The sequence below is a fragment of the Sinohyriopsis cumingii genome, chromosome 6, assembly GCF_028554795.1.
Source record: "Sinohyriopsis cumingii isolate HCF-2022 chromosome 6, ASM2855479v2, whole genome shotgun sequence".
Lineage (NCBI taxonomy): Eukaryota > Metazoa > Mollusca > Bivalvia > Unionida > Unionidae > Sinohyriopsis > Sinohyriopsis cumingii.
The window spans coordinates 70594176-70615200 of record NC_142966.1 but is presented as its reverse complement, the minus strand read 5'-3'; the positions used below and the strand labels follow the sequence as shown (position 1 = coordinate 70615200).

Sequence of the window (21025 nt, the reverse complement as noted above, 5' to 3'; positions counted from 1 at the left end):
ATTTGTGATTGTGTAATACTCACATCTGGCCTGGGACAGCAGTGGTCACCGGACAGTACGCTAGTTGCAGCTCAAGAATGTTTGTCTGACAGGAGTAATCGGCAATATATCAATTCGTTTATAATAAATAATGATTTGGGCTGTTTTGTTGCTTTTAATGGCAGGTTCAACGGGTTATTAGCTAAAGCATACCAAGGAAACGAGAGATAAGTGCCATTCCATTATTTGCCTGATATTATAGTCAGAAAGAAGAGCGCATTCACTGGTCTGTAGGCGTATTTTGTGCGGAAGATGTTTCTAAAGTGTTTGCATTTGGGTGGATTCTACACAGGTATATATGCCATGTTCCTGACTTTAATGTGGTAGGTATTGTTTTTGTTTGTGAAGAAAGCAAAGCCATTCCGTCTGTAACTTACACTTTTCTTCATCACTGTTATCGGCTGCCCCACAATTCGGGACTTCGTTGCATTTGAGAGACGAGTGGATACAGTAGTGTGTGTCGTCCCTGTTGCATAGCTGATCTGGATTTTCCAAACAAGGCTGGCTTCCTGCACATTCAAATTCCTTACAACTACCTGTAAGAAATATAATGCATGATTGTTAAAAGATACATTCACGTTGCATGAGAAGGTCCTTCTTTTCTTAATATTTTCTCTTTCGAGAACATTTATGTTGGCACGTTTCGGAATTCACATTTCGAAAGATTCGTATATTTTGGCAGACATAATGCCAACGTTTTCATGATGTCCATTGAAGACATTATTTGTTGTCAAAATATTGGGTGTTACAGAAGCTAAACTGAAGGAAGCTATACAGAGAAAAGGGTGTACGAAAATAGTTTAAGTCTGTCAGGTCAGTGGTTAGGTTCGGTTTAAAAGGTAACAAAATAAAATAAAAAAATTAAAAAACCCTAACACAATTGAACTACAGAATAAATGGAAGAAATACTAAAACTTAAAAGTGCAGAGTTTCAAGGATTTTTGATAAATAACAGGATATCATCATGGTCTGACCATTTTAAATAAATGTAGCAAACGACCTCAGAGAAAATGATTTCTGTAAAGGTTGAAAACCTGTATGACCGATCAGATCGGTTAAACACTATGTCATTCTATGTTTCGTTCACAAATGACATCATGTGTACAGTGTCGACATATAGCATATTTCAGCTTTATGCGTCGTCTTTTCAAACTATAGAAAGGTTAAGCTGGGATATCACAAGATATAAAAAATCATTCAATTCATTTTTAGGTTCTAAAATGGATTTCAAAGGAAAGATTATTTTGTTTCTAAAGAGAAGTTTTCGGGTCAGGCGTACAAGTAAACACAAATACATATACCAATAAAGGCTAAAACGGATTATTTTAATAATTTGTGTGTATATCCTCTTGCCCATTTAAATGGTATAATTTGAATAAGAATATAAAAACAAGCAACATTCTTATAATATCTATTTTTGAACCAACGCAATAGAAAATGCAGCCCTTGACAAACATCGAATTAAGTGCATGTATTAACTGGTTAGCATTTTCGATAATGATAGACTGCAGTCCAAGAAAACCGCAATTATCTTCATGGCTCACCCATTGGCAATGTCGACTTCTGTGATAAAGACTTAAAATCAATGACTGTTGATTCCGAATCACACTCATGGCATTCTATGGTGCACAATACAGGTGGCCGTTCGGACAGCTTGACCGGTATGCCGCGTCTTGAGCAACATCCATCACAGTCGAGACAGACAAGGATGCCATAATTATATAGGTTTTATATTTTTTTAACCAGACAGTCGTATGTTTTAGAGATTTATGCATATAAAGAGTTTTGTAAAAACAACGTCTTTCCAACTGATGGCAACCGATTTCCTTTGTCTCTTTGTTCTGTTTTAAACGAGAAAAATATTGTTAGTATATCTTATGTTTATCAAAAAAAAATACACTGTCGTATGCAATAGCATTTGCAAATGGATGAGTAGTTCTACCGCAGGTATGTGCACCCTGATGCGCCCCGGTTTTATCCACTTATTTACATCTCAGGGTATGGCTTTAAAATATAACTTATCCGGCCCGCGTCCTTCAGGAAGTTAGATGCCTGTTCTATCGTGTTTTTGTTTACATGTATGATTTATAATACTTCCGCATGTCTGTCTCAGATCGGGATCATTAACAGAACGCAAACCACGATAATATAAACGAAATAAAGCCCACTTGCATTGCGTGAAATGATATTCATGTCGACTACTATAGCTAAACGTCAGGGGATAGGTCGCAATAAATCACGTGCTAGCTTTAAGAATACATTTCGTTCGACTTGGTTTAAAAATAGTAAAAACAAACAAGAGTCTGCTTCTCTGGGCTAAAATAATTTTCATAATAGGCACTGCAAACCCAAACGTTACTTAATGTCGAAAGCTTTCTGTGCAAGAACTAAAGTTAGACCTCCCTTCACTCGAACACTGTTTTAAAAGGATTATATTCATATTTTAATCATTTTAAATTTTTGACAATAAATGAATTTGCGATAGATGGGCATCAAACTAGATGTTATTTTCAAACACAGTCTGACATTAAGAAACTGAAATTGCATTGGAGACACCTAGAGACTTTTTTGGTGATAAATTTCATTCGAAATAAAGTACATACAATATACGAAGACAGCCAGTGCAAAACTTGCTGTGGTCAAGTGTGGTCAAGTGTGGTTAAGTGTAGTCAAGTGTGGTCAAGTGTAGATCCGTTGAAGGCTTTACCTGAAAGTGTAAGCTGTATAGCTGTCCATGATATTTTGAATCCAATATTGTTGCGCTTGTTTTTCTCACCGGACTCGAACCTGATAAAAAGTTGAATTGTGTGTGTTAAACATGCATCTATAGTATACATCTTTGTTAGTTATGGTAATTTGCAGCACTGATACCATTCTCATTATGACAGTTGGTAACATTAACGGTACTGACATGTTCTTAATCCATAGGAAAAGTGTGAGAATTCTATTCCGTAACTTCTTTCATTTCCCTAAAAACACTTTATCATTCTTAGTTTGCAAAGGATACGTTAGCCAATGCATTGAACTCTTCATCTTCCATATTCTGCTGATGATACATTCATTTTCTATACGGAGGGTTTAATTGAACGAAGAGATCGTGTACCTGTGTCCCGAAGGGTATCTTTTTACATTGTAGAATAATTTTTATATTACTTTCTTTTACTTGACGTTTTCAGTCGACACTCGTATGTACTCAACACACAATTAGAGAATAATTTTAGTCATGAACTCTAAGACTGGTGTTTCTAATCTATTACCTGATAACCACTCTGTCTGTGGTTGCCAGGTATTCTCGCCTGTTGTTAGGAAGAGCTTTAAGCTGTCCACACTCCTGGAAGTTTGGCACCATTTCAGGTGTAGCAAAGCCATCAAATATAAGCAAATATGATTCTGAGCACCTCCCTGAAAGAACCCAAAAGTAATGACTATGTGTAAGAAGACAGAAGTATATTTTGAACATCTGGAAAATCGACATTGACTCAGCACACTCTAAATTAGGGAAGTTATACAGTACACCTGTTTAAACAATTTTGTGCAGTACAATACATTGGCATGTTGAACAAATTTACAGTGATAGTATATGCCATTTTGTGTAAACATAACTGATATATTTTGACTCAGTGAATCATTATGTATTCATGCCAAAGCAAAATGTTTCTCCCCTATACTTGATGTCATAAACTCCTCTATGTCTGGAGATATGGGCCATAATATAATTTTCGACCAAGGAGGGAGAAGCGTTCTGAAACGTGAGATCAAGCATAACGATAATAAGGTGTCCCGTAAATTAAATGAATATATTTATTGGCCTGGATGATTTAATTTTTCAAGTGGGAGTATAGGTATGGTAGCCATATGAAATAAAATGTCAAATAAAATGACGTTAGCAGTTGTAAAGCACAAAGAACAAAGTATAAAGCTAGTATATATGTTGTACTATTTTACAGAATCTGTAGCTATGTATTGTCAACTAAAGGTTAAGTTCAAAAGATGCAGATATGAACTGCACACAACTTTAGGAAGACAAACCCTTCCAAATAAATGTACATATGCAGCATCAAGTAAAACATAGAACAAAAAAAAAATGTTAAAATCCTGTAAAAGGTATGTCAAATAACTAATCCTTGTAACAAGAATAAAAAACTTAAAACATCATTAAACTGTGCAGTATACAACGCATACCCTCCAAAAGTTTAAAAACAATTCTTGAGTTCACGTCATTTATGACGATCAAGCTGATTTAAAGTATATTACAAGTTATGATATGGAGTTTCCATTCGGATACAGGTGACATCAATGCAGCTTTGACTGTTTTATATGTCCTGTCATTATCCTTTATACCAACCCGAATAGCCTACTACCAATATAGAATACTTTTTCTAGACTGTATCAGAGCATTATGATTCTGTAAATAAATGGGATATTTTCGGATTATCAGAATTAGTAGTATGCAAGGTTTTAAAAGTGGAAATGGAATCTGAAAAAATGCTAAAATCTTTTACATGAGAATTCTCAACGTAATTCAGAGCTTTGAGTATGACCGTAATTTCTGCAATAAAAACTGATGTTTTATCTGGTTACAAGCTTGAGATGCTGCCATGATGTTGCAATGGCATGTACAACTTTGTCTCCTATACACATGGAAGTATGGCTAGTACAGGAGGCTCTTGTTGTACTGAATATACTCTGGAAAAGGAAAGGATTTCACTGAGGACTGATTGAATTCGTAAAGGTCAAATATTATGTTGGAGGTTTTCATAACTATGGATCTGGGAATACATAATTCTGCGTTATTTCCTGCATTCAGTTTTACTGTTTCTAAGTGAAGTCGATTCTTATCAAATATAAAGAAGTTTAGTGCTTGAGCGTATATGGTGTGGGTACAATGAATACATCGTATACGGGATTAGACGGATTGGATGACAGACTGGCAGCTTACTCAAGAGCCAGTTTCTCATATATGAGATAAAGTGATGGTTAATGTCCACCCGCATAAAGGGTTTCCGAAGAAGAAGTTCTAAATGCATTCGTAGTGTAAGTCCTTAATTGAACATCGGAGGAAACATCTGGAGGTAAGAGATTTAAAATATGCTGCGTCTTCTAAGCTGCAGCCTTTCGTGCGTTAGTCACATAACCATCATAAGTGTGTTCGTATTTTGAAATAAGATACAAATTTATATTTAATATACAGTCTCTTATTTCTGTCAACGTGAAAATCATCCAAGTATGGACTTGTGTTGCATATGAAGTCATTATGTGTGAAAGATTTTTTTTTCTTGTGGCAGAGCGGTTCTGTGAGAACCATGGATTTATACTCATTTCGTCTTCTTCTTTCTGTGGATTCTATAGCTCCGTTTTGTGAGACGTGGGAAAGTAACATCACCTCAACGTGGGCTTGCAACCATAACCGTACGGTTTAGAAGTGTTTCTACCAGACATGCGTACTCTAACCGTACACAGTCAAGGATTTGAATTATTTTACGTTTTCATTTAAGTTCTTTTTCGACTATGTATCATGATTTATACTGTCTTTATCGAGATAATTTTATAAAGTCACAGCATCTGTTATAGACATATACAGTTTACCATTTGTGTTAAAGAGATCAATTTGAGCTACACGGTCTCTGGGACTATTTGATATATAGGAACATTTCGAAATTATAAATGAATGAATTTAAATGGAAAACAAATCGGCAAGAAAGAAATAAAATTTAAAAGTATTAATAAAGCCACCCCCCCCCCCACAAATATACTTAATCATTGCTTTCTCAAATAGTTGGTGTGACTTTGAGGGAAATGACAGAGATATTTGATTCTTAGGGCTTTTGTATATTTTGATTCTGATATTGTTCCAATTCCTTAGAGTATTATTGATTTCTTCACAAATCAGGATATCCGTATTTTGTCCGAAAGAAAGGATTTTCATGATAAAAGACACGAACGGTTTGAAACTTGTTGTCAAGCATGAAAGGACAAAACGAAGAGTCAATTGTATTATATGACTCAGTAAAAAAAATTCAAACACGCTGACTGACGTAATGTCAGAAAAGTGTCACGAGAATTATAAACGAACATTCAGATTAAAACCTATTATGGAATATCTTCCCAATTAAAAACGAAAACGATAGCGCAAAAGGATACACGGAAGAATGAAAGGAAAGGGATGCATCTTGCATTTGCTGATCTAGTTTAAAATCTGATCTCTGTGTTGTCCTCTTGAACCAATACGTACAACAGTGTTTCACAGCACCTCGGCACAATAGGGGCTATATGGCGCACTAATAAACTGAAGTGCTTGATTTTTGTATAGAACATGTGTGGATCAACTGAGTGCTTAGGGTGATTGTAGATAGGATCCAATTCAGATCTAGTAGTGCTAAATATTATTTGTTCCAATGCAATTCACTGAACATAACCCAATACTCATAAAACCTCAATAATAATAATAGTAATAATAATAATAATAATAGTATTACAGTAGCAACAACAATACTAATTAAATTAATATGATTAGATTCAAAAGACTGAATCACGAGAGAAATAAATACATATTTAAGGTATGTTCACCTTTGTTAGTATCACCCTGCTTTAAGTCCATGTCGAGGAGATGCACTAAAACCTTGTTCTCTTTCTTGACCTTAATTACCCATGTACAACTAGAACCATCAGGATAATTGTGATTATAACCAGGAGAGGTAATCAAGCCAGAATGTCCGGTTAAGTAGCCAGGCCCGCAACCTACCGTGGAAGGCTGAAATGGATGCCAATCTGAAAAAATGAAATATTTAACTAGTTTATATATATATACAGGTACAAAAAGAGTAGTGGACATCAATGAGAAAAAAAAACCCATAGTTTAAAGTTGCTGGCGTATGGGTGTGGATCAGTCGTGGGAAATAAAGACACAGGAGAGCATTGACCGAAAATAAAATATGAACGAATATTGTTCCCATACGATGCGTAGATATCAATCAGGGTTTCAGTTGATTCAGTAACGCACGAAGAAGAACTGAACTTGCAGACATGTGTAACTTATGAGTGAATAATAATAATGATACTACTACTACTACTACTAATAATAATAATAAGATTATGGTGATGATTATGATGACGCAGTGGTGGTGCTAGTGGTGTTGGTAATTTGATACTCATGATATTGATATCAAAGATGTTGATCTGATTGATTTTAAATTGTGGTGAAGAAAGATAAATGTACGTGTTTCCATGCTTGCGTGTGTGTGTGTGTGTGTGTGTGTGTGTGTGTGTGTGTCTACAAGCGTGGGAATACGTAAATCAAGCACTTGCTTACTTTCTCCCAAAAATTCATAATGTGCAAGAAATCCGTGGCCACTCTTTGTGAAGTCGGAATGGAATTTTATCTCCATTTTAGAGTGGAGGGAGACAAATGCTGTTGGAATTTTTGTCCCGCAGAAACGGGACATAAAAGTCTTGTAGCCTTGCTCGTCAATATTAGATATGTCGATGTAGTCGAACTGACAACTGAAATTGAAATGATACAATATGAAACAAACGATAATGTAGTATTCATTTATGTATTTAAACGTGCACTCGGCATAAATTATAAATAAATTAAATATAAATATTTACAACTGAAAATCGAAAAAAATTAATTAAAGATTTTGTTTTTGATGATTTTGTGCAAGGTGGTGAGATGGTAAGCGCTTATATGTAGTTCAGTATCGACTGTGCTCTCAGATAGTAGTAATTGCTATTCGCACATGGGGATGAATTTAAGAAAGATAATTCCCTTTACAGTTTCTTTCAATTAGGTAATCAATACATGCATGAGCTTAAATGAGCGAATTTCAGAACAATATGTTACCAGTGTAAAAGTAATACAAGAGTCTCTATATTTAACTTCAGTTAACTGCTCATCGGTAAATATCGTTGCTTTTATTTCATCCAAGCGAAGTGCTTGTACTGTAACAGTATTTAGAATCGCGCATGCCAAAACCCTTTTCACCTCCAAAACGTAATAATCCATTTAAACTAATACAAACAGGATGAATTATCGCATAGAGTTATGAGCAAACACTAAAATGAACAATCCCGTCACAAGTGCCTACGGATTAAAATTATATTGTGGACCTGTAAACACTGGTCGATTCTGTCCCTTTCATTTACTCTTCATTACTTTGTGGTCATTAAGATTTCAAAAGCAATCGATTTCATTCCCTTGTGAGTGCAATGTCAAATTTATGACCCAACAATTAAGTTATGACCACCATTACATGTAACAATCATGCTGAGATAATCGAAACCAAAACTTTAGATGTGTTTGTAAATAATAAATGTCCAATGAACTTTATAGTGTACGGAAAATGAAAAATTAACTGAAATGTGTACTCAAGAAACCATGAATATATTTGAATTTGAGCCAGTGGAATATAAATGTAAATAACAGAAATGAAATGTAATATAGCACATTCGAGTTTTGTCAAACGTACGGGCGGCAGATATAGAAACTATATGTCTTTCAGCTATCAAATAGAATGGTATGCGTGTTCTATAAAATAAAATACAATTTTGGCAACAGGTAACACAGTCTTGCGTAATGAAATATTACGCATGAAGCAACGGGGGATCCATTTATGAAGATTTCAATGGCCGTAAATTTTGCGGACATTTAGAAAAAATTCTGTGTTAAGTACAGTAATAACGTTCAGGGTTAAGATTCGGCTACGTTTTATGTCAAGCATTCTCCTGATTTTGAATAATTGAATGCATTAATGTTTGTCTTTTAAAAAAGAAACAATATTATTCTCGGAATATTTATTTAAAAGAATACTTTTAACACAGCCATATTAGAAATGGAGAGCTTTAGAAACAAATATTTGTCAAATTTTGCTATTTATAAGAATGTGCAGCAAAGTTCTAATACTTATTTATATCTATATTGTGTCTAAGTCTTTGTCCTTGAGCGAATATTGCTATGAGTTATAAATAGATTAGTATTTGTTTGTTTTCTATATATTGAACCTGTTTACAAGTTGCGGGTAGTTTTCCAATGGATGATTTCGTCCGGTGGGATGTATTTTGAAAAATTTAATTTCAGGATGTTTTGCGAAATATGTCATGTGGAATGATTTGCTACTTAGTGTGTAATAGAGTCGAGGTTTAGACTTACTGTGGAAAGAAAATAAATCATCCACATTTTATTCTCAGGAAAACAAACTTCTGTTATTAGAACATAAACTTGACACTAATAAATCAAAATATTACATTCCTTACATTAAAATTATTTTGACCAGTCTTGTAAGTAAAGTTGTTTTTCGAAGCATATAATTTTCTCTGAATGTGAAAACAAAATACCATATATAAGAAACCAAGAATCCCCTCAAGACCAATGTATTTCTTAGTACCGAATCTTACATTCTTAATATCATCATTTTTCCTTAGTAAACCGAAGACCATCAACTCTGAATACCAGAAAAAATTTCGACCCCAACTTTAAATTTTACGCTTAAAATACCCCATAAACCAAAATATGTTTTAGTTGCTAAATTCCTGACACACGCTGTACCAGATTAATTACAGTTGACATGTACAGTGATGGTCTGATCTGCAAGACATGGACCCGGAAAATGCCCCAGGTTAAAATATCCTTTTGCACTCGCGCCGACACAGATTAAGGATGACAATAGGCTAATTGATCGGAAGTCGTTACACCACAAAACAGATCCAGCTTTTAAGGTTAATTACATATATTTCTAACTAAATGCTTGAAGGTAAGCCATTTGAGAAAGATCATGTTTATCTGCTGATTATCCGATTGTGATTTATGCTATTCATTTGTATACACGATCAATTGAACATTGTTTGATTGTTTTTCTTAAATACTTATTAATTTAACTCCTAATAACGTATCTAATTGTTACGAGAACGAGGTCTTTTTCCGTGCACATCCTGATAAATCTTTGTAATTGAAGGAGAGATTTTTCAAAAGAACAAAAGTCCTCTAATAAGAGGAAAATAATATTGTTTTTCATGCATGGTAAGAAACTGAAACCTTTTGTGATCGGCAAGGCTCATAAACCATGCTGATTTAAGGGCGTTGATGTTACAACTTTGTTTTTTTTGTGATATACATAGCAAACACGTAATCGTGGATGACTCTTGTATCCTCTAGATCAGGGGTCGGCAACCTATGGCACGCGTGCCAGACTTGGCACGCAGAGCGATTTTCAATGGCACGCGGAAGACCCCCCAAAAAGGTAATAAGTGGAAAAAAGATTTTTTTCAATGCAAGTCAAAACAACGTACGTCAGCATATTGGCTGCTGCGTGCACTGGACGGCGCCATATCATTTTCTTAATATTTCTTGCATTAGTTAGGTGTCGCCACATGTCCGCCTTCACTGGCCAGCAGCAGGCTATATTAGTGTGTCGGCCAACGTGTTAAACGTTTATAGTTTTATTGCTATTTCTTATGTTCTTGTATTAAATACAGTACCCCTAAAATGGCCAATAAAAAAGGAAAAATCTTGATCAACGCCCATTTCAAGAAAATTGGACAATAGAATATGGATTTATACAACTAAAGGATCGTGCTGTTTGTGTTTTCTGTTGTGAAAGTGTTGTGTGTCGTATGTCTAGTGTACAAAGACACTATGAAACCAAACATCAATCCAAGTTTAAAACCTCTAAAGAGAAAAGTGAAGCCATCAAAATGGCTATTTCTGGTTTCAAGAAACAAACTGGTATTTTGAGTCAAGCAGTTGGAATGAAGAATAAAGCTACTGAATGTAGTTACAAAACTGCTCAGTGTGTGGCTTCGAAAGGCAAACCTTTTACAGATGGAGAGTACATCAAAGAAACTTTTTTGAGCAGTGCTGAAATTCTGTTCAGTGATTTACCAAATAAAGAAACTATACTTTCTCGGATTCGAGAAATACCAGCATCTGCAAGATCAACTGAGAGGCGCATAACTGATTTGGCTGAAAATTTAACAGTTAAACAAACGAATGGATTAAATCAAGCTATTGCATTTAGTAAAATAATCGTATTTATGGAGAGTTGTGTTGCTTGTTAGCTCATCATGATACAACCAAAGCAGAGGACATTCTGACTGCATTCGTAAGTTATTTAAAAAATCAGAACATTGAGTTGAATAAATTATTCTGTGTAACAACTGATGGTGCTGCTGCAATGGTTGGCAAAAAGAAAGGATTTGTCACACTTCTTGAGAATCACGTTGGACGTCGACTATTAAGCTTCCATTGCATTATACAACAGAAGAGTTTGTGTGCAAAGATCTCATCATTGGACTTGGACTCTGTGACGGCAACTGTTGTTAAGATAGTCAACTTTATAGTTTCCCGCTCTTCACTGATTCACAGACAATTCAAGTCTCTTCTACAATAAATTGAGAGTGAATATGCAGATCTCCTGTTGTACAGCAATGTTCGCTAGCTTAGTCAAGGTAAAGTCTTGAAAAGAATTTTTTCTTGTCTGGAAGCAATTAAGGTGTTTCTTGATGAAAAAGAACAACATTTTCCTGAATTGAGTGATGAGGACTGGCTGTTGAAGCTGATTTTCTGACAGACATAATGACACATTTAAATGAGTTGAACTTGCATTTACAAGAACAGGGTCAAACAGTACTTGCACTTTTTGGCTACTGGAAAGGATTTTCGTTGAAACTGGACATATTTTGCTGTGATATCAACGCCAAAACATTCAAGTACTTCCCAAATGTGAAGGCTCATTCAGATCGATTTACAGTGAATATAGACTTTCAAATTCATGGACCCATATTTTCATACCTCATCAAGCCTGACTTGCTTGATCTGACTACTACCCAATTAGATCTGGATCTTTTTAGGTGGATGGATATTGACGATTTTGAAATGCAGTATGTTGAATTTAAGACATCAGAATGATGGACATCAAAATTTGCCGAATTGCGGAAATCTCTGGAAGGAAACTGCTTAGAAAAGTCATTTTCTATTCTCAAATGCTCCACATCCCTCCCTGAAGCATTCATCTGTTTGAAGAAAGTTGCTATTGCTCTACTTTCAGCGTTTGGTTCAACTTATACTTGTGAACAGATTTTCTCTCATATGAAAGCTGTTTTAAGGCCACAAAGAAGTCACCTAACACCTGAATACTCAGAAGCCTGTGTGAAGCTGAAAGTGACCAAATATGTACCTGATATTGAACAATTAGCCAAGAGCATGCAAGGACAAGGCTCACATTAATTGAGATACAGATTAATTACATTCAATTGAAGTTTTTATGTTCAATTTCTTTAATTAAACATTAATATAATAAATTCAAGATCAAATTTATTTGTTTTAATAGTAGTTTCATATATACGAGTACTTATGTAATATATAAAAATATGGTAGAGAAGGTAGACTTAGGAATATAGGTTGTTGGCACGCTGAATGAATTAAAAATCATACTTTGGCACACTATTATCAAAAGGTTGCCGACCCCTGCTCTAGATATATACATAATGTAAACAAATAGTAAAGTCGGCAGGAGAAACAACTCAATATGTTTTTGAATAATGTTACATCACACGAACTTGACCTACGTATGAACCACGTGACTCTGAAATTTTTACCAGTTAGCACGACATCACATTTGCAGGTTCTTGAACAGAGCATAGTTCGTGCATTAAAGGTTAGATATTGGAAATATATGCTGAGTTGTTTTGCGGTTAAGACCGATTCTGCGGACAGCGTTAGTGAACTTTTTAAGCAAATTATTCTGTTGGATACTATCAACTTGATTTCGAAAGCCTGGTCGGAGACAAATCCTGGAACAATTAAGAAGCGCTTTGAAGTTGCTTGCTTCCCTATTAATGTGGATGTTAATAATATCAGTGACGATGAAGATGAGGAGGATATTCCAAAAAAGCTCTAATATCTCATGAATTACGACTGGAGTTGGTCCTTAGCGCCTAAAATGACGTTCCTATTGGTGATAATTCCCATTACTGGGAGAGTGAACTTGTGTCAAGGTTTCGTGAAAGCAATGAGGCCGATGATGAAAGCGATGAATATGAAGACGAGAATGTAGATTCTGAGCCGCTGAGATTCATATGAACTTTTAGAGCCTATAAAGAGATCGAAAAAGTTCGCGATTGCTAAGTATGATCGTTATTTGACTTAGCACAAGAAATGGAGTCATTACTATACGCCACATTAACTAATGAACGACGAAGAAACAACAGACATCGCTTCATGTCTTCTTCAAGTCAGGCCCTTCAACTGTGAATATTATGAATTATACGGAGTATTTAGGCATTGTTGAGTGTGATCCATGATTACAATATAGTTATAGCAATGTTATAAAAGAGTTGTATTTTCATACTAAGATGTTTCTGGAGATGAGGACTGTATTTCTATATGTAACAAATGTATTTGTGCATGTGACATGATACGTTTATCTGTAGGAAAGTATATTGTCAAGCAAATTCTTCATTAAATTCAAGTGTTTAAAATAAAATAAAAAAACAGCTTTCTTTATTTTCTTGTACTTTTACTCACGCGGACAAGGATGCTCTCTTAACCGCATTATTTCTGTCATCGCATAAGCGCTTTCATTAAGAGACTTCTGCAATAAACTTAGTAAACCGAACATTTCTCAAAACGAAATAATTCTGGATCCCATGGGTGTGCGGATTCGAGGGGTTTCACTGTCTGTCTATCTATCTATCTATCTATCTATCTATCTATCTATCTATCTATCTATCTATCTATCTATCTATCTGTCTGTCTGTCTGTCTGTCTGTCTTCCAACCTACCTACCTATCTATCTATCTATCTATCTATCTATCTATCTATCTATCTATTAAATACTTCAACTGCAAAAACAGTATGCAAAATTAAAAACGTTTTACCCAGTATCAGACGGATCCTCGAGATCAAAAATATCAAAATCAATTTTCACTCGTCCTTCGTCAGCGGCCTGGAAGAAGTAGGAGCATTCCATCCGCTCTGGGTAAGGCTTAGGAAATTCAGGGGACTTGAAGATATTGTCTGCAGTTGGCTTAAGATAAGTAAAGGTCTGCTCACACTTTTCAGTGTTTTCTGGAATTACAAAATAACATTTTTTTTTTCTAATGAGCTACTTTGATACAATTGGCAGAAAGAATCGTCTCCAATGTATCACATGAACTGTATGTGTTGATTGCTGAAAGTTATCAGATGTCAAAGAGCTAAGACCATTTGAACGTAATAATACTGCTGTGTGACATGCACAATTGTCTCTCTGTTGATCCATGTCACTATGGAATTTCAGGACATAGTTAATTATATTACAGCATGACAGTTCTGAGAGAATAAACTGGTAGTTTCATTCATGGAAAAGCTGAGGTTTGAAGAGAGACGTCTCTTGATTAGAGTGATGACTATTCAGTTTTTAAAGGAAAGGAACTACTTCTGATATGGGGCTTTAGTGAGATTTAAAGTTGCGGAACGTACGCTTTGAAGCGAAATGTTTTTTTCTTCCAGCAAACTCATAAGGGATAATTTTCACTTTTGTTTTGCTGTTGATGACTTTACCTATTGATAACGGTCGAAATATATGGAATCTCTTTATCGAAAACAGCATTAATATCTACTGTAACGTTCCTTAGTCCATTTAGGTTATGTGAAAAGTAGTCAATCTATCGAAAGTGATTTGAAGTGTTGATAAATGTTTGTATGTTTGAATACAATTTTGACGTAATCATTTTAATAGTGAATTTACGTAACGCGTCGGAAATGACCGTAATGAAATGCATTTGGTTGCCGGAGTATGTTCGCCAAATCTGACAGCTTTGTAAATGGGTTCCTTGTGTGTTTCCAAAATCTGAAACGGCAAAATAAAAATGAAAACTTTTGTTTGCAAAAGAAACAAGTGCATCGGCAATAGAATGGGTGAGACCCCAAAACGCCATACTTATATCCTACATGGCGATTCTAGAAGCCCAGATTAAGATAATATTTGATAGGGTTTATTTATATACGGCATACTTAAAACAATAATTAAAACATCTTTACTGACATTACATAAAACAATAACGACATTAAAACATCATGATTTACAAGACATACCACCATATCATAACACATAAATACAATTTGGCAAATCATTCAACAAACAACGTAAAACTATGGACGCCAAATTTTTTAAATTAATCGGCCATATCTTTAGAACTGCGCAGTGGGCATGCATAAGCTTATGGCATGCACATTTCCATTTATTTTGAATATTTCTTTCCAGCCAGACATTTATTATTTTCATTTATGGTATGTATGAAACTTAGAGTTCGATTTCCTTTGATGATCCCTTGACTCGTTACCACTGTTAATTTATATTCTTCTGATTCCAGTCTGACGGTTTAAAAAATGTACTATTTCGGACTTCTGTATAAATTTAACACTTAATCATAAATTGTTAAAGGTGGAATATATAGATGAATATCAGTATGGTACTTTCATTTAAACTCATGGCGTACAAAAGGGATAAGTATAATAATTGAAAGTTATTGCTCAGTTCTCGGGGACCAAACCATATTTATTTATATACCTTTGGCATTTAATAAAATACCAATTACTATATTTAGCATCTTCGTTCATTAAATAGGAAGGCGTGAAAATTTTAGAAAAAAGGGTAGGATTCAGATGTTCAGAGGTATAGCTTATTATATAGTTTATTTATCACTGACATTGATAACACAAGTGGAGATTCTGGAACCATAACGCACAGTCAGTTTATTTATTGCAAGCTTCAACATAAAGTTCTTATTCAATCTAAAACACAATGAGTGAACATCTATTTGCCAATTCTAAAATATTGTAGATCATTTTGCACATTGCACTGATGTTTGTACTTTGTCGCCACATTGTGTTAATAAATTTTCCTGATGTACTTTTGCAGAAAAACAGGTTCCCACGACGGACCAAATCAAAGTAATATAATTTAATTTTGAAGGCGCCCATCCAACTATATAGATAAGTGACCGTGTTCCACCGCGAGCTTGATTAATGCTAATTCGTGAAAAACATTCCCTTGGGTAGTGGCTCATACTGATATAAATGTTTTGTTGGACATGGTAATTTAGTAAGGACTGAATAGCTTAAAGAGCTGTCCACATTAGGTGAAAATTTCATCTTAACAGAAATTCGCAATGTAATTGAAATTGCTAGAACGTTCAAGTTGTCAGGTTGAACATACTCACTGTATTGCAAAAGTGTCAATTACCACCATCGCCTAAGAATATCACACTGTGGTAAATATTACACATACAAGAGGTTTATGCGGACAGCAAACGTTTCTAATCTTACTTTATTGCTTTCGCACGAGTGAATATACCATATAAATTAAATACATTTTGTGTTGCTGCTTAAAAACGGTCTAAACAAATGTTGATCTTAGAATCTTACTGTCACTACGTCAGGCATTTTTCATAATAAATATATCTGAAGGTGAGCAATGATGCAATCGTAGAAAGTAATATAATTTCAAAATAAACGTCGTCCGTGATGGGGCTACTGTTATAATTTTCTTTTTCCAAGCATTCCATTAAGCAAGTGTTGGATTTCCAGTTCTAGATCCTGGTGTCTATAAGATTGAAAATTTATTTAACAAATATGCAGAAGCATGCACAGCTATGGAAGGCCTATAAATATAATTGGTCCAAACAAGTAAAGGTATTTATAAAAACCTGTCTTATATCTGCTGAACAAGAGTTACAAGAAAGCCTCAAACCAAAAACAAAACAAAGCCAAATAAAACATTAGACCCAAATCTTTAGAACCTTACATAAATTGATTTTTCGAAATACAAATAGTCGTCATACATGAAGCTACTATTTCAAATTGTGCATCTTTAGAGAAAAAGTTGATGCATGGGGAAATATGACTATGACGTAAAATAGACGAAACTTCTTGTTGGTGCTGTGTCGTTTCAATACTTTGTTTTTCAATATCATAATGGGCCTGATTTAATTGATTACGATTTATACATTTACAATAAAATTTCAAATTACTACGAGATGAATATAGATAAGAATGGAAATGACATGCAATGAATCATATATTTAGTACATATTAAATGAACAGCAAGTTAAGAGTGTGTCTCGGATCTTTGTGATGTTGAATATAGTTGGGTACACGAACAACAATAATTGGAAACAGATCTGGGTAATAAAATTCGCAACAACAATTTTGGAATTTAATTTGTAATGCATTAAAGGTGGGCTGATTGTAAATGCCACCATTCTGCATCGTAAAATGTCGGCAATAAAGTCTTGTAATGGAAACGTCCGCTGATTAAATTATCGATAAAACTATTTTGAGCCGCAGATCTGTAAAAGTAACTTAAAGTGAATGTATCCAGATCAAATTACACACACCATAATTATGTATAATTCGGAATGCGTGAAGGTTAAAAGGCACTGAGAAAAAAATATCGACTGTTCTCATCTTTTTCAATAACGTGTTTGCTCATTTACGATAAGAGCATCTTTATTCCAACTTCAAATAACGTTTTCATATTATATATGTTATAAACGACGAGTAGTTATTTTCACTCAGAAAAAGATTTGAAAGCATGTTACATATTTATTTCCGTGAAATTTCTCAACGCTTTTTGTCAGGGAGCCTTTAAAACAATACTGGCTTTATATCTGAAAGCACTACATTGTATTTTTTTTTTAAATTACACCGGAAATATTGAAGACACCATATTTGATCACCTGGACATTTGCAAAACAGCAGGATTATATTGGTATTTTGACCAGTGAAAGAATAGCGACGAACAAGAAAATATTGCTCTTCTTGAGAAATTTAAGCATCTCAAAGCTGTTATGATTATTTATTTCTTTAAGAAATATTTTTTTTGAAAATGTGACTTTGTTCATCGTTCAGGTAACCTTTCTTTTAAAATACTTATTTCTCAAGTGTTCCACATGAGTGATCCAGTGTGAATATGAAAAGTGTATCATCTTTATCTTGAAGGATCATTTTATTTTTATTTCTTATTTTCCTATTCCCATATAGTTCTTCGTTGTGGAGTTTTCTTCAATTGACATCCTAGGCTTCCGTAATGACAAATATTGATATTTCTTGCAATTGTTGTACCCTATATTTTAGCTCCCAACTTTTAATCTAATTTCGTAAGTAACTGCATAATACTTATGTCCTAATTGAAATGTCTACACACATTATCTCAGGCAGTATGAACTGAAGCGGCAAAATATCAAGATATGATACTTGTATGAGATTAACATTAACAATGACCATTGTGACCATTGTGACCATTGTGGCGCAGTGTCATTCATTCATTATTCGCAAAGAATGTTTAAAAGTCTTTGGTGGCAAAAACATTAACCTATGCAAAAAATACAGATTTCAAAGTTGATTGCAAATCTATTGGACATTATGCTTTAATTCCCATTTGTAACAAAGTACATAATGCAATTTTATTGAGATCTATTTTTATCTTTCTCAAACTATATTCTATTACCCAGTTTGTATTACAATGTGCATGAGTTTTATCAATCTCCATCCACAGGAAATTTTCCATTCTGTGGGGAATAAAATGCATTAATTCAAATGTATCAAACTAAGATAAATATTATGCACCTAGAACACACTGTATGCACATAAAAATAATTTCAATAAATTTTCCAGATTCCATCGATTTCAGAATATAAAACATAAAGTCATCTCTCATGTTCTTGGGGAAACTAAGAAATAATAACAGCTATAATTTCTATTTCTGCAGGTTTTACCAAATGCTGATGCAAATGATATTGCTTTTTTGTAAATAATCGCCTCCGTCACGCATTGAACCAAACTCGTATTTAATTCAGAATTATAAACTCACAGTAATTTGAATCAGATCCGTCTTTATGTCGGAATGACCTAAATACTTTGTACTCCGAACCAGACGCATAGTCAAATTAGAATGCCATACAATGCGTATAGCAATTTGAACTAGACATATACTTCAGTTAGAATGGCATAAAGTATATGTAGTACTTTGAATCAGACGTATTTTAAAGTGAGAATGGCATAAAGTATCTGTAGTACTTTGCATCAGACGTATTTTAAAGTTAGAATGGCATAAAGTATATGTAGTACTTTGAATCAGACTATTTTAAGGTTAGAATGGCATAAAGTATCTGTAGTACTTTGAATCAGACGTATTTTAATGTTAGAATGGCATAAAGTATCTGTAGTACTTTGAATCAGACGTATTTTAAAGTGAGAATGGCATAAAATATCTGTATTACTTTGCATCAGACGTATTTTAATGTTAGAATGGCATAAAGTATCTGTAGTACTTTGAATCAGACGTATTTTAAAGTCGAAATGGCATACCATAATTATATTTAATTTGACCTAGATATATATTCAAGTTAGAATGACATAAAATACATATAGTACTTAGAACCGGACGTATATTAAGGTCAGAATGAAATACAATACTCGTAGTAATTTGAACTCGACATATATTCAGGTCAGAATGATACACAACACCAGTTGTAATTTGAACTAGAGGTATATTGAAGTTGCAATGACATAATATACCCGTAGTAATTTGAATAATACGTATATTGAAGTTGCAATGACATAACATACCCGAAGTAATTTGAACTAGAAATAGATTGAAGTTGTAATAACATAACATACCCGTAGTAATTTGAACTAGAAATAGATTGAAGTCGTAATGACATAACATACCCTTAGTAATTTGAACTAGACGTATAATCAAGTCGTAATGACATGAAATAACTAAAGTACGTTGCCAGGAGGTGGTGGTAATTGGATGTGATCTTATGGTTTTTGGTTATCGTTATCAGGGGATGATCGACAACGGTGTTATTGCGTGGACTGAGTAAACAATAGCGTGTGAAATGATGGGATGAAATAACAGAGTTCCGAGCAGAGATATCGAATAGAATAACACGAGCCTCCGTATGTAAAATATAACATGCAAATGTAGATGACTCTTAAAATTTTGTTTTTAAAAAAAATCAAACACGTCAAATGTGTCGAAATATGGGTTCATTCTGGGTCGTGTTTACTTGTAGATATTAAAGCTGTAACGTTGGTACTGAGCATATTGGCCATCATTTGGAATGCCTTTGAAACTCATTCGTATTACACGATATTATTGGACTTAATATAATTATTTAAGCTTATAGGATTTCATTTACCATAATGTAAGTTATTTTATATTTTTTCGCTTTATATTTTATGTTAATGAATTATATTTTCAATTATACTAAACGTGTTGTGTTTCTTCTTTCATGTTACTTATTTTAAGATCTAGGAGTCGTACACATACTATCAATTGTTTAATGAATCGGCTTGTTTCGGAATAAGTTAAACCTGCAGTAAATAACTTAAGATTGGAGGCTAAATATAAAACAACTGTCTCATAAAAAAACCCAAGCAAACCCCCCACTCCCACCCCCGAAATAAACAACTCTCTTCAAAATGTATTTAGTGTTCTTAGTGCATTACTTTACATTCTAATGCGCTTAAAAATTCAAAGAGAGTGAAAATATCGATCAATTCCTAATTTTACAAGAAAGTTATTTACATGTAATTCCTATTAGTAAAACACCATGACTGAACGGTGCCATGTTTATTGCAGTATTTTAAATCATGAAAACACATCCTACCTGGCGTTTCTTGCATGATGACTGCACAAGTAAATAATGCCAGTGTCACAAGATGTAGGAGCAGGGTCATGCTGGCCAAGCAGCCGCCATCTCCATCGCATCTGCAGGATACAAAAATTGACATCTGTAGATTCTTTATAAAAAAAATCCCTGCCAGAAAATATTGAATCTGCATGTAACGAACCAGAAAGAAATGTATTATAACCATTATGCTGCAAACATTAATAGTGTCAACAAGTGTTTATGAGATTATTATTATTTGTGTGCATTTTGTATTTTGGTGTTACATATTCGGCCCAGTGATGTTCAATGTCCATATATATGTTGTTTT

General features: G+C 34.1%; 1 protein-coding gene across 1 annotated transcript in view; it reads right to left on the bottom strand.

The window, feature by feature from the left end:
- LOC149797164 (neuropilin-1-like) overlaps positions 1 to 20790 on the bottom strand; it is a 28357-nt gene extending 7567 nt beyond the window's left edge. Inside the window, exons 1-7 of the mRNA XM_089960359.1 lie at positions 20695 to 20790; positions 13912 to 14101; positions 7349 to 7539; positions 6607 to 6807; positions 3297 to 3441; positions 2747 to 2826; positions 417 to 575 (exon numbers count right to left, since the gene is read on the bottom strand). Coding sequence (XP_089816485.1) covers positions 417 to 575; positions 2747 to 2826; positions 3297 to 3441; positions 6607 to 6807; positions 7349 to 7539; positions 13912 to 14101; positions 20695 to 20764 — 1036 coding nt within the window. The 5' untranslated portion in view covers positions 20765 to 20790. The remainder of the gene's footprint in view (positions 1 to 416; positions 576 to 2746; positions 2827 to 3296; positions 3442 to 6606; positions 6808 to 7348; positions 7540 to 13911; positions 14102 to 20694) is intronic.
- Between the last annotated feature and the right edge of the window lie 235 nt (positions 20791 to 21025).